Below are 12,672 nucleotides of genomic sequence, written 5' to 3'. Positions count from 1 at the left end.
AGATAATTTTACACTACGAAGTGTATCATGTACTCCTCATCCTTTTAATTTCCCTCTCCATAATTAAACTAACCACAATAATAAGTGAGGATAACACCGGTACTTCTACTCCAGACTAAATAAGCAGCATGTGAAGAAGCAAAAATTCAAAGTTCTGATAGACATTAGAGCGAATAAGCATGCAGAAAACTGGAACTTATTTTTATCTTAAAAAAAAAAAAATCTCTCTTGTTGGTTGAAAACGCTCAGAAATTAAGATTTTCATAAAAATTGGCCTTTAATACTTAACAAATCTTAGAATATCATTGTGAAACATCATTCCAAGACCAGAGTTTTATACTAGTTTTATACAGTTCAACCAAAATTTTCCATGCGGCTACAGCACATCATGGTGCTCTTCCTTTTATTCCCATTCTCTTCTATCCTTGTTCGACATTGTTTAAAATTTCAACAACACCACCAGGAAGCATAAGAACCCTCTAAGTTTTGGAAGGATTTCTCTGCCCTACAAATCTGCTTAAACAGTGGTTATACACATATGCATACATGCAAAAAGAGTAAAACGGAACAATTTATTATGCCTTAACATACATATGTTACTTTGAAATTATGTATTATGCAGTCTGTGATTGCTTAAATAACTAAGGGACTCAGAAAATTCTATTCAAAAAAAGAGGATTCTAAAAAAGAAAGAGCAGATATAATTTGAAGTAGTGCACATATAAATATTCCTAAAAATGTATCAGAAGATGTAGATTTTCATGTTTATTCTATTGAAATAATCTCAAATATATCATGTATAAAATAAAAATTTTTTAAAAATGTTGTTTTATTTTATTCTAGCATTTAAAAATCACCTCTAAGAAAAGCTTGGCAGTTTGCAAGGGAAATCCCAGACAGATGTGGCAGGTTATTTACAAAAATTAATGTTAATTTTCTTATTTCCTCTAGCAGCAACAAGTATACACTTTAGAGAGAACCCTATATACAATGCTGAACTAAGTTATTACATTTCAAAAATTAGATTTAAAATATTACAGCAACACTAAAGAACCATCAAAATAACTAAATTATTGCAGTAGGCGCTGTTCATTGTATTCTGTTTTGCCCTACTTATTGTATTTTACTCTGTCTACTCTGTGGTAAAAACAGTAAGCCTGGTAAAAACAGTTTCAACACAGCCATAACCACTGTGCGGAATTCCTGGTTTCAAACTTTACCCCGTTTAGAGTATCACAGCCATGTACATAATAACACATAGTCAAATCCATTATACCCCAAACATGTATGAAACATTACTGCTTAATAAGATCTAAAAAATTTGAAGGAAAAGATGAGGTTTTATTTATTTTGAAAAATACATGTTTTTATTTCTGAAAACAAGAGTGTTCTTCACTTCAAAAACAATCCTGACTTTTATCATTACATGATAAAAATTATTTGTAAGTGACTTACTGATGTAGTATTCTTGCACAATGCTGGTGTAACCATATATGGCAGAGTATCCAAAAATGATAATCATAACCACATCTCTGCTGTCCAGCTCTACTATGTGGGCTGAATGACCTTCCACAGCATATTGTTGGCCATGTACGAGAACTGCAGGAGTTCTGGTACTCCATGTTTGACTGTGTATGTTGAAAATCCACAGCTCATCAGTAACATTGCCATTATTTGTTTCAATTTTGCCTCCATACATGTAGATGTCTTCCTGTAAAAGTAAGAAGGGAGAAAAGATAAAGCAAATAATAGATTACAGAAAGGTAACATCTGAAGTGCATACTTCTGTGCTGTGTAATATTTCATAACTGAACAGTCTGATTTACATCTTCACATTTAACTAATACTACATTAACCAGCTGACTATCAGACACTAATCCCAGACAATGATATTTAAACTAAACCAACAATGATAAGGAGACTATTTCTCTGAAAAATAAACCCAGCCGTGAAAATGACACCAAAATGAATCTCAAACGGATTACTTCAAGCAGAAAAACTTTAATTACGTGGCTCTTCTAATTCACACTGCAGCATTCTATTAGAAAAAAAAAACTAAACAAAGGATATTATATTGTTTTCTTAAGGAACAGTTCACAGAACTAAAATGTTATTTTCCAGATACTCAGTCTATGGGGATTTCATTCAGCATGTGCATGAGAGAGCACTTTCTCTCATAATAGCAAAGTAACTTAGGTCCTGAGAAACTTCAGTCATCAGAGCCCAAAGAAAAGGGACAGTGTGTGAACAGGATAACTTGGGCACATTTGCCAAGATCAAATCCCATAGAGAGGTACTTTGAGTTCTTAAAAAACGATGCACAACAGATTTTCCAGTCTTCATGAACCACATATCTCAAGCAGCAATGCCATCTGTTTTGCTAAGTAATGAATGATTTACTTAAACATTGACTGAAAGGAAATCCTACTAAACCTCAAACTCCATCTAGAGTAGCAAACCAAGGCATAAAAAGCCACAGAAGAAATTCCAGCTTGTTGGCTTCATAGACTGGCTCAAGGACAGTGTACCCAGGGCAGAAGAAAAAAAAAAACTCAAACAAAAAAAAGCAACACAGAACCACATACACTCATCACCCCAGAACCACATACACTCATCACCCCAGAACCACATACACTCATCACCCCATCTGCATGGTGTTTCTACAGTTGTCTTCTACAGATTGAAATGTAATATTCTAGGGTTTACCTTAAATTCCAGTTTACCTGGATTAAAAAAAAAAAAAAAAAAAAGAAAGAAAGCTGCAGGCTTGGCCCATGTGACAAAGCTTTGCTTGGCATGGAACACTGAGCCTCAGAAAAAGAGGCTAGAATATAAAGAAACTACCTAATAGAAGTTTGCATCAAGCATGCAGAATGCAGATATTTCAGACTTATTGTAGAAGGAGCTGATGGGATCTAAAATGAAATGTAAATGGCATACTATTATCATCATACATGCCAAGAAAGATGAATTCAGACTGGCAGGAATTTAAAATATAGATGATCAGCAGAATGACAGTCTATTTAGTCCAGCAAAACAAAGGCTTGAGTGGGTTATGATGCTGCCTACATAGCCATGGTTAATGGTAAACAGGGTCCAGGAGCACAAGAAAAACTTCCTTATTACTCAGAGAGATTAGTCAGTAAATAACTAAAACTGTCTGACCTGTCTTCAAGACTACACTTGAAATTTATGCAGGATTTTCAACTATATTTTCATTTGAGGCAGGTAAACATTTCTGGATTTAGAATTTAAAGTTGCTTCTATGCAATGATACTCTGTGTTACTGATTAGTTTAGACTGGTGGTGTTTGAACAACAGACATTCACGTTCTTCAACAGGAATTAGTAGGATTAGATATCTATTTCTGAACCCATTCTTTTCCTATAAAATGAAACAACATTTCAGAGAGCTTGGTAGAGACCCACAAAAGCTGGAAGGAGGCCGTGCACTGATCCAAAGGAATGGCTTGAACAAATATTCTTCTGAAAAGGATTGTTTATGGCTTATTCATTACACTGCTACATCAGTTTCAAAAGGCAAATCAGCATTGTTAACATAATAGAGTATTTATTTACTTATTTTTAAATGCAGCTAACAGAATACAGCAGAAAGAGGAAGCTAATTAGAGAGTTGCAGGTGCTGTATAACAGTATTTGAAAAAAAAAAAAAAAAGGTTTCTGACAGTGAGGAAAGGCACTACAGGAAAAAAAAAAAAGTGAAAAAGGTGACCTGAAGAGCTGCATGAACTTTGAAACAATTACTCAGACATTTGACCGTAAGAGAGTCCTCCTCACAGTTCTGCTTAAATGATTCAAAGTTCAGATTAAAGAACACTTCTGTGAGGAGCGATCTTTATAAATGACACAGCAGATCCTGTACACAAGACTATTCACAGAGAAAAAGACAAGAAGGTCATGACAACTACTTTATCAAGCACAAAAACAGATTTAACTAGGCTTCGCTCAGGGCTACTTCTGAGATTAAGCAGCTCCTAGTGCTGCTGAAAAACACTTAAAAGTTAGTGATGATCAGCTGAACGTGGAGAAAGGAAGGCTTACAGACCAAAGTCTGTATAAGAAATAAAGACTAAAAAAAAAAAAAAGTGTTACATGCACAGTTATACAGGACAAACACCAATGTCCTGGGCACATAACGGCAGAAATTTATCTGGAAAGCCTAATCAGGAAGACATTGTAGGAAGGGTGCAAGTGTAAATCATCCTCAGCAGCCTAAAGATTGTGAAAGAAAAGAAGGAATCCCCTTGTAGACTTACACTACCTTTGTAACTTAATTATAAACTAAATATAAATCAAGGTACATGCGAAAGGTGAGGCTTTCTGACAGACACAATACGTAAGATACAGAGCTTCAAGAGTGCTAGTACACTAATGAATAAAGCATACTAGATATATTTATAATAAGATAGCATACCACAACAGGAATGAGATGAAAAACAATGACAACAAAAAAAGTATAAAACTGAGAGTCTTTGTGCAATTAGTGAGGAAAAAAGTTTCAAGAATTTGTCCCAGATGGAAGATGTTAAAAGTTGTACTCTTCAGCCTGGAGGAGGGACAAGGTCAAGAGGCAGCAAGGAGCAGATAACAAAACAGGCAGATAAGCACCAAGAAGACACAAGGTCTCCAACACACTCATACTTTAAGTTTTGATACCACATATCAAAAGCAACACTTTTAATCGCAGTGGCAGATAGTGGAGGTATTTACTAAATAAATTAACCTTGGACATTTTAGATCTGTTACTTCACATGAATAAAGTTATCTAAGTAGTTACATAAACCTTTAAAAATCTTGTGGTTTTTTTCAATGAAAATGTCATATGAATACCACCATAAGCAGACTGAAGTATATAAAAATAAACTGTATATTAAACTTGTAATTCAAGCTCCTGCTCAGTAGGGAATTCCAGCAGAAATGAGACATTTCTTGCTGTAAACCAAGCAGGTAGGCAGCTCGCTCATTCATGACTTTCCCACCTACAGATCACATCAACTGATTTCTTGGCAACTGTTCAGGTGCCAGCCAAGAAAGCAGCTAGTATAGCTCCTCTTAGTTTCAATGGAACAGAAAAGCTTTCCCATAGATATTTCCATTTTCTCAAATCAGCTTTTTTCCCTGAGAAAATTATTTCAGTACAAAAATGTTGATGAACCATAATGGTAAAGAAATATGACAAAAGGTATATGGTCTGTAAATAGTTGACTGTACGAATTGGGCAGAGAGGATAAGAGCAGAAGGCAGGAATCATAGAACCAAAGCAAGGATTCGAACAAAACAGTTAAATCACATTTCTCAAGAGAAGAAAATATTCATTTGACCTGGTGTTTCTCTTACAGCGCAATGACTGACACACACTTTTCCACTGGTAGAAATGGAAACAGAGTAACTCAAATACAGGAGAAGAACTCGAAGTAAACTGTCACAATTTGGAAAGCCTGCTGTAGAAATTAAGACCATTTAAGGCAGTAAAATTCCTCTTAACTTCTTCACCTTATTGATGTCATTGGCATCTTTGGAGAATGTGTCTTTTCTAAATAACCAAATAATTCAAATAAAATTAAATACCTGGTGGTAGAGGGTAAAAAAGAGGGAGCCAGGCTTGTCTCATTGAAGCCAGTGAACAGACAACAGATGATGGGCACAAACTGAATTAGAAGAAATCCAATTCAAATGTAAGAAAACACACTTTTTGCAGTGAGGATGGTTAAAGACTGGAGCAGGTTGCTCAGAGACGTGGAACTGAGTATCCTTGGAGATATTCAAAACCCAGCTGGAAGAAGTCTGGAGCAACCTGCTGTAGTTGACCATGCTCTGAGTGGAAAGGCTGGTCAAGATGATATAGGCACATCTCTGGAGAGCCTCTCCCTTGTTTAATTCTCTAATACAAACAATAACAAAAATAATTCATTGGATAATCATTAATATCTAAACAGGCAACACAGGGAAAACAGAGTTCTGGTAAACAAATGGCAATTGGCTTAGCAGTCTGAACTTTATAATTTATGGGCAAAATTCTTTTAGGAGCTGGAAAAAACCCAAAATTTTTCAATGTGCATTTATCCTTAGAGTTACAGTAACAAAGTCAGGATCTACATGAAAGCACTAATTTCTGTAAATTAATAAAGGCTCCAAATAAAAAATAAATCCTCCTTTAAGTGAGTAATCATAAAGTCCCATGGTGATTTGTGCATTTGAAGTTTCATAAAAACTGACAAAGTAACCCACAGAATTTCCACAAAATAGGTAAATTAATACTTATTTTTAAGAGAGGTATAAAGATAAAAAATTGCAAAAATGACCAGTGACCCAGTATGCTTTACTTCAACTGCCTTGTGTTCCTGGTTTCCAAGGCCATGTACTTGGTAATTCCTGAAAAATCATGCCCCACCATTATCATCTGCTTTTGCATAGTAGTTTTAACAAGACTTTGAATCACTTCAGAGAAGGATTTTACAGTGAGAAAAAACTAAAACAGAGCAAGGAAGTTACTTGACAAGATCACCAAAAAAAGCAGGTAAGAGCACCCACTTGTCTGATAAGACCCAGTCAACAAACTGTACGACAGACCAGAGCAACTCTTCTACATGCTTCACAACAAATCCTGAACAAACTGGGCCAAAATCATTAGTTCCTTTGACATTGGACGGGCTCTCTTCCCTACAGCATATCTCAGTGTTAATATTGATTTTACTTTTCATATAAATGCAGTAATTCAAGACTTTTCTACAACTTACATTTTTATTCTTTTAGACTTTGCAATTTTTCTTTTTTCCTAACAGAACAATACTTATCAGCTGTTCTGGCTGTAGGTGGGACTGCTACACTGTTATGCAAATCCTGCCTGCATTCCCAAAGAATCTTATCTGGTAGTCACCACAAAAAAAAAAAAAAGTGTAAATGAAATGCATAAGGGGGTAATTTATAACCCATTTCTAATGAAATGGAAGTAAATTGATCATGTTAAAATAACCAAATTTTTCCATTTTGTATTTCTTAACCATATCATAGCTGCACAGAAAAGGTTCTCTCTCAAACAAGTTTTGTGACTTAATTCTTATATAGGTCCAAATCTGTTCCTGAAAATTTGGCCGAAGGAATGCCATTCACAAATCACATGAAGAACAGCCATTCTCCATTTTCTTGAAACAAGACTATCAGTCTGGTTTCCTCCCTTAGACTGCACCCATGCATTAGTATATAAATTAACTTTATGTAAACTAACAGGACTCAAAAGTTCATCAAAACTTTTGTTCTCTATGCTAACCTGAAATGTCTAGAAGTTGAGTCAAATCTGCACATGAAAAAAAATTCCAGAAATTTCTTAAAGTAAAATATAAGTAAGACTCAAAAAAAGTCATCTGGCAATAAATAACTCATCCATAACAAGCCTGTTTCCTGCATTCAATATGTGCCACCTGGTTTAGGCCTGTCTAATACCTCCTCTTCCTTCCCCCAGACCACCACCTCTTTTAATGTGGTCAAAACATCAAGAACATTCTTTTATGTGTTATATCAAAAAGGAAAAAAATGAACAATCAACATCTCTGCTCGATCCCATGATCCTCCCATTAGATCAGGACTGGTAGACTGGAAAGAAGTCCTCACTTTACTCTTCCTCCTACAGCCTACTTTATTATTGTGGAACTATAGCCTCATTGAATAAGAACCTGCTAAGTTACACAAGGAGCATATTATAACCTAAGCTTCCCAACAGGACCAAATTCAAGTTCCAGACAGAACATACTGCAGCAATTTGTATGTCACGAGATTAGCCTAATCAAGAGTGCTGGCACTTTATTGCCTCATTATTTCCAGTTTTCCACAATGTTGCTGGCTACAGTTAAAGGTATTAATTCACTTAAGTCGGTTCTTATGTACCTTAAAAGCCAATATTTTTTTTTTTCCTCTGGACTACAGTGATATTCCAAATATATGACAGGAAAATAAGGTAGTGTGCTTTTGGCAAAAAAGCAAAATTTGAGATTTACGTCTTTGCATAAACATTCCTACATCTACAGAAAACTAGGCTGAAGAAAAGCAAGAAAATAAAACTGTGTGAACAGAGCTTTAAAACTGCTGAAGGTATAAGCTGGGATTTTAGCAGAGATGTCAGTCTGTTCTTTTGTACATTTAATATTTGGATTAAACATACTGGAAAGAAGGAATAAGTAATGGAGACTGCATAAGAAAGTATTAACTAGGCATCTACTTTTAGATCTGCTAGACATAAAAATCGGTCCTGCTTAGACTTCGACTTTCAAACCAGTTGGAACATAATGTTGAAACAAGGAATGAAAAATATCACACTTTTACATAAAGGAACCAATCTCTTGATGAGTAAGGTCCACTGAACTGAAGAAGAATTCTGAATGGGCTTTTACCTAGACTAAGTTCAAAAAGCATATGACAGCTCATCTAACCTACTTCTCATACGCTTCTGAGGTCCGCAAATCAGAATTAGAAATCAAATTGTGTCCAAGATGCAATTTAAAGTCAGAAAATAATAAAACTATGCAGCTTGGTGCTACAACCTGCTAATAATTATTAACAGAATAGTTACAAAAGACTTTGAGATTCCTAGTGCTGTTCCAAATTACACTACAACAGACAATGAAAATAGACATACAAAAGAATAACAAGAAACCAATTGGTGATTTTGTCTCACTCATATTAAAGAACAAAAAGTTTTTACTCTTTCTTTTGTTTTGTTAATGCTAGCTTTTGGTTAGACTAATTTAAAAAATACCAGAAGAGATATACAGACCAAACAGCAATATCAATTCATTTGAAAAAGCAATCAGAACAATTACCCTTTTTTAATAAAGCTTTAAAATTGGAAGTAACGTTCATAAAACTCAAGTGAGTCAAATTAAATTTGACTACATATAAAATGGTCCGTATACCGGAAAACATCTTCACGATTACTATTATTTTAGCCTGCCTGTTTGCTTCATTCCTATAGCCATTTTCAAAGGAAACAAATCTCAATGCCCAGTCATCCTTCCACTATCTTGGGACTGCTAGCAACAGTTTAATTATGAGGCCAAATTCTGTGATTCAACCACAAGCTCGCTACCAGGTAAACTTCCAGCAGTGACCGCATACTCACCCCATATGCAACTCCTTTCCTACCTTATTCCAGGGATCTAGTATTTTTCAATTTATTGCCTAACTCCCTATGTAGTCACCATTTAGCAAAGCTACATGTACCTACTTTAAAAACCTCACAAGCCATTTCCTCCAGTCTCTCTATAATCCTATTTCTTATATGAATAATTTCGAAGTATGTTGACGTTTTTTCAGTATCAAGATGCCAGGAACTATATATAATCTTTGAGATACAGGAGAACCAACTGCTAACAGATATAGGTAGCGCCCTTCCAATAACCAGGCTGAAGAGGCACTAACAGTTTAGTTGGTCTAAAAGCAAGAACACTTTAATACTCTCTCCTCTATAGATGCATTAAAAGTCTTAGTCACTTGTTATAACTATACATCAGTGGGAGTCTTCGGATACTTTTTCTTCAGAATAAAGAAGTACAGTACTTCAATTTTAACTAAAGAAGCTTTCTGAGGGAAATGGGCACAGGAACTTATTTCATTCTCCACAGAGTCAATTATATAGCTTCAATTTACCTTGCACCACAATCAGGCAATACAAGCTCTGTGCTCTCACTCCAGTCTAGCGCTAGGCTTTGAAATCTCAGGAGCTCAAGTCAAAAACTTAATCTAATTTCTTCTCTGTGGATATTTTTTCTCTCAGCTATAAAGGAAATGTTACACACTGACTAGTATACAGGTCAAAACACAGCTCAAAGGTGCCATCTCTAGGTACTATGTTCTACTACTCTTCACACTAAATTATTTTTCTGGTTTTTTTTCAAGAGATTGAATATCTGAAAGGAAAAATATCAAAAGTTTATCCTAACAAGTTAATTTAAGAACTTATTTCAAAAGGAGGTACTTTTTCACTTGAAATTTCTTCAGCTTACATGATCAGCTCCTTTTGGGCCATATAATTTTTGACACTTGACATAATCACTAGTACAAGCAACATATTAGTTAATTATTTGATGAGTAGTGCTATGTTCATTCTTAGAGAATTCTAATTACTAATTAACCTGTGCCTTTGACAACAGAAACAGCTTCTTCACTACACACTGGCTTGTAGCTTTCATTAATATTAACAACAGTTGCATTTCCTCACCGAAGTCCAAGAAGACCTCTGAATTAACACAGGTCTATTGTATTTAATATTTGCTGGTAAAAGTATCTCTAAAATGGCTACCCTTTAGTCTGGAATATCTCAGAAAAACATTGGCACTGTCAAATAAAAAGGTTAAATGATATTTTAAGCCTTTATTCTGAACGGCTAAATGGTACATTACATGACTGTTTCTCAACTAAAAGGTCCACATTCTACAAGAACTGTAATAACTAAAGATACTGGTCAGAAAGATCTGACCTTTCAAAGAACAGATAATACATTAGAAATGAATCAGGGAACTGCCAAGAAGAAAAGCAATTTTTGAGTTGATGTTAGGGCATGCACAGAATCTAGTTCATACTACTACTGAAAAACACCTCTACAATATTAATTCAACATCTCTGGAAGAGCAACAAATGCAAAAGAAAAAAACCCCACACCCAAAAAAAACCCACCACACCCAAACAGGAAATCCACCCACTCCTACGATTCTGCTTAACTGCAAAAGGAGCACTATATAAAAGGAAGACCAATCACAAAAAGAAACCAAAAGGCACAGCTGAAAGGGTAAAATCTGTAATGACAATATGAAGACACTTTAAGGACATCTGCTCAGATCACACAAAAAATCCAACATTTCCTATTACAAATAACAAAATAAATAAAACTTAGATTAACAGGAGGATAATGGAGAAAGTTAGAAGAAAAAGTGTACTTCAAAATAAAGGTTCAAAAACTCCAGCAGATTAAAGTGCAGGGACACACAAAGGCAAGCCATGCAACGGTTTAATGACCTGCCTGCAAAATTTTATATAAAGTACTAATACATCATTTTTCAAATGCATTAGAAATACAGCCAACTAGATAATTTATGGTGCCAACACTCTGAAGGAGTATCCTGAGAAGATAACACCATAGCAATAAAATGAACTTAATTTCCCCATGCGAGTTCTTCATGGTAGATTTTACAGGTATTTCCACAGCAGAAAGTAATACAGAAGGTTACAGTAAAAAAAAAAAAAAAAAAAAAAAAAAAAACACCAAAATTGACAAAATAATCAGCAACAAGTCACCAGGAAGATCAGTTCTGAAGGAATTTAAGAACAAAACATCTGACCCGTCTGTAGTGTGTAACTCCCTCCTTACAAACGTGTCAGTACTAAGAGACTGAAAAGCAACAGACAGAAAGGACAGAATTCAGTGAACACATAGATAAGACAGACAGACTGGGGAAAAGTCTAACAACATTTGAAAACTCAAGTTATATCTTGCAATCCACTGGATTTTCCTGAAGGAATCAAAAGTCTGGTTGATACAGTTACCTGGAATTTGCAAAAGATGCTTGATACCGTTCCTCATACCTTAAAGAAACTAAGCTGCTCTGGGACGAGCAGGGCACTGACACAAGGGTAAACAATTTGATAAAGAAAAGTTTGGGGGAAAGAAAAAAATAATTCCCTCTATTCATTTAAGAAGTGAACATTAGTGGTGTCCACAAAGATCTACAACCGGGATTTGTTTGTTCAACATACTCAAAAACAATCTGGCACAGGGATGAATGGAAAAACGGTAATATTTTCTTGACAATACTATGTTACTCAAAATAGCTGAGACAAGGGTGAAAAGCAAAGAACAGCAGAAGAATCTTGTAATACTGAATGTGCAATACAAGGACAAATAAGAGGGCAAATAAAAGTTCACGTAGATAAAAGCATGAAGTAATGCATACGAATAAAAACAATTTTAAGTCTGGACATAGGGTGGTGGGTTTTGAATTGACTAAATGAGATCTTGAGGTTGTAACTGATAGTTCTGTGAAAATACAAGTTCAAAGCCAACAGTAGATTTTAAAAAAAAGCTAAAATACCATTACGGATTAATAGGAAAGAATTAGACCCTTAATTCTATGACTTCAATCTCTGAGGTACCAATACACTAAAAGCTGCGATTCCCCCTATCTCAGAAGGGATGACACAGAACTAGAAGAGGTAGAGGCAATTACACAATGTTAGCTAAGGTATAAAATAGCTTCCTTCCAGAGGATTACTAAAAAAGCAACGAATTTTCAGCATGAAAAAGAAATGGTAGAGAGAGGATATGATGGACTTACAGGAAATCATGAGTGGTACAGAGAAAATAAATGGAAAATAGTGTAAGGAGTAGGGATTATCAAAATTAAACCAGCTAGTACCGGTTTCCCAAAAGGTGTTTTTACTTCACAAAATACAGTGGGGTTCTTAGGCACAGGATGGTCTCAAAGCTAAAATAAATATATCATCCAAAAATTTGGAAAAAATAAACACAGATTTATAATCTTTCCACAAAAATACTATCCTGTCTTAGAAAATCCCATATGTGGACCAGGACAGTATTCTGAGGAAACTTCTATACGTTCCTGTCATTTTTTCTCATATTCTTTCCTAGGCATTCACTGTTACTCAT

The 12,672-nt window shown here is 35.1% G+C and overlaps 1 protein-coding gene across 3 annotated transcripts in view; it reads right to left on the bottom strand.

Moving 5' to 3' along the window:
- Nucleotides 1-12,672, bottom strand: part of ATRNL1 (attractin like 1) — a 524,212-nt gene that overhangs the window by 446,963 nt on the left and 64,577 nt on the right. For all 3 annotated transcript variants that reach the window (XM_064464229.1, XM_064464230.1, XM_064464227.1), the window contains exon 8: nucleotides 1,456-1,711. In XM_064464229.1, the coding sequence (XP_064320299.1) occupies nucleotides 1,456-1,711 (256 nt within the window). The remainder of the gene's footprint in view (nucleotides 1-1,455; nucleotides 1,712-12,672) is intronic.

The sequence above is a fragment of the Phalacrocorax carbo genome, chromosome 12 (genome assembly GCF_963921805.1).
Source record: "Phalacrocorax carbo chromosome 12, bPhaCar2.1, whole genome shotgun sequence".
In the NCBI taxonomy this organism is placed as follows: domain Eukaryota; kingdom Metazoa; phylum Chordata; class Aves; order Suliformes; family Phalacrocoracidae; genus Phalacrocorax; species Phalacrocorax carbo.
Note: the sequence above shows the minus strand (reverse complement) of the source record. Positions and strands in the feature narration are given on the sequence as shown.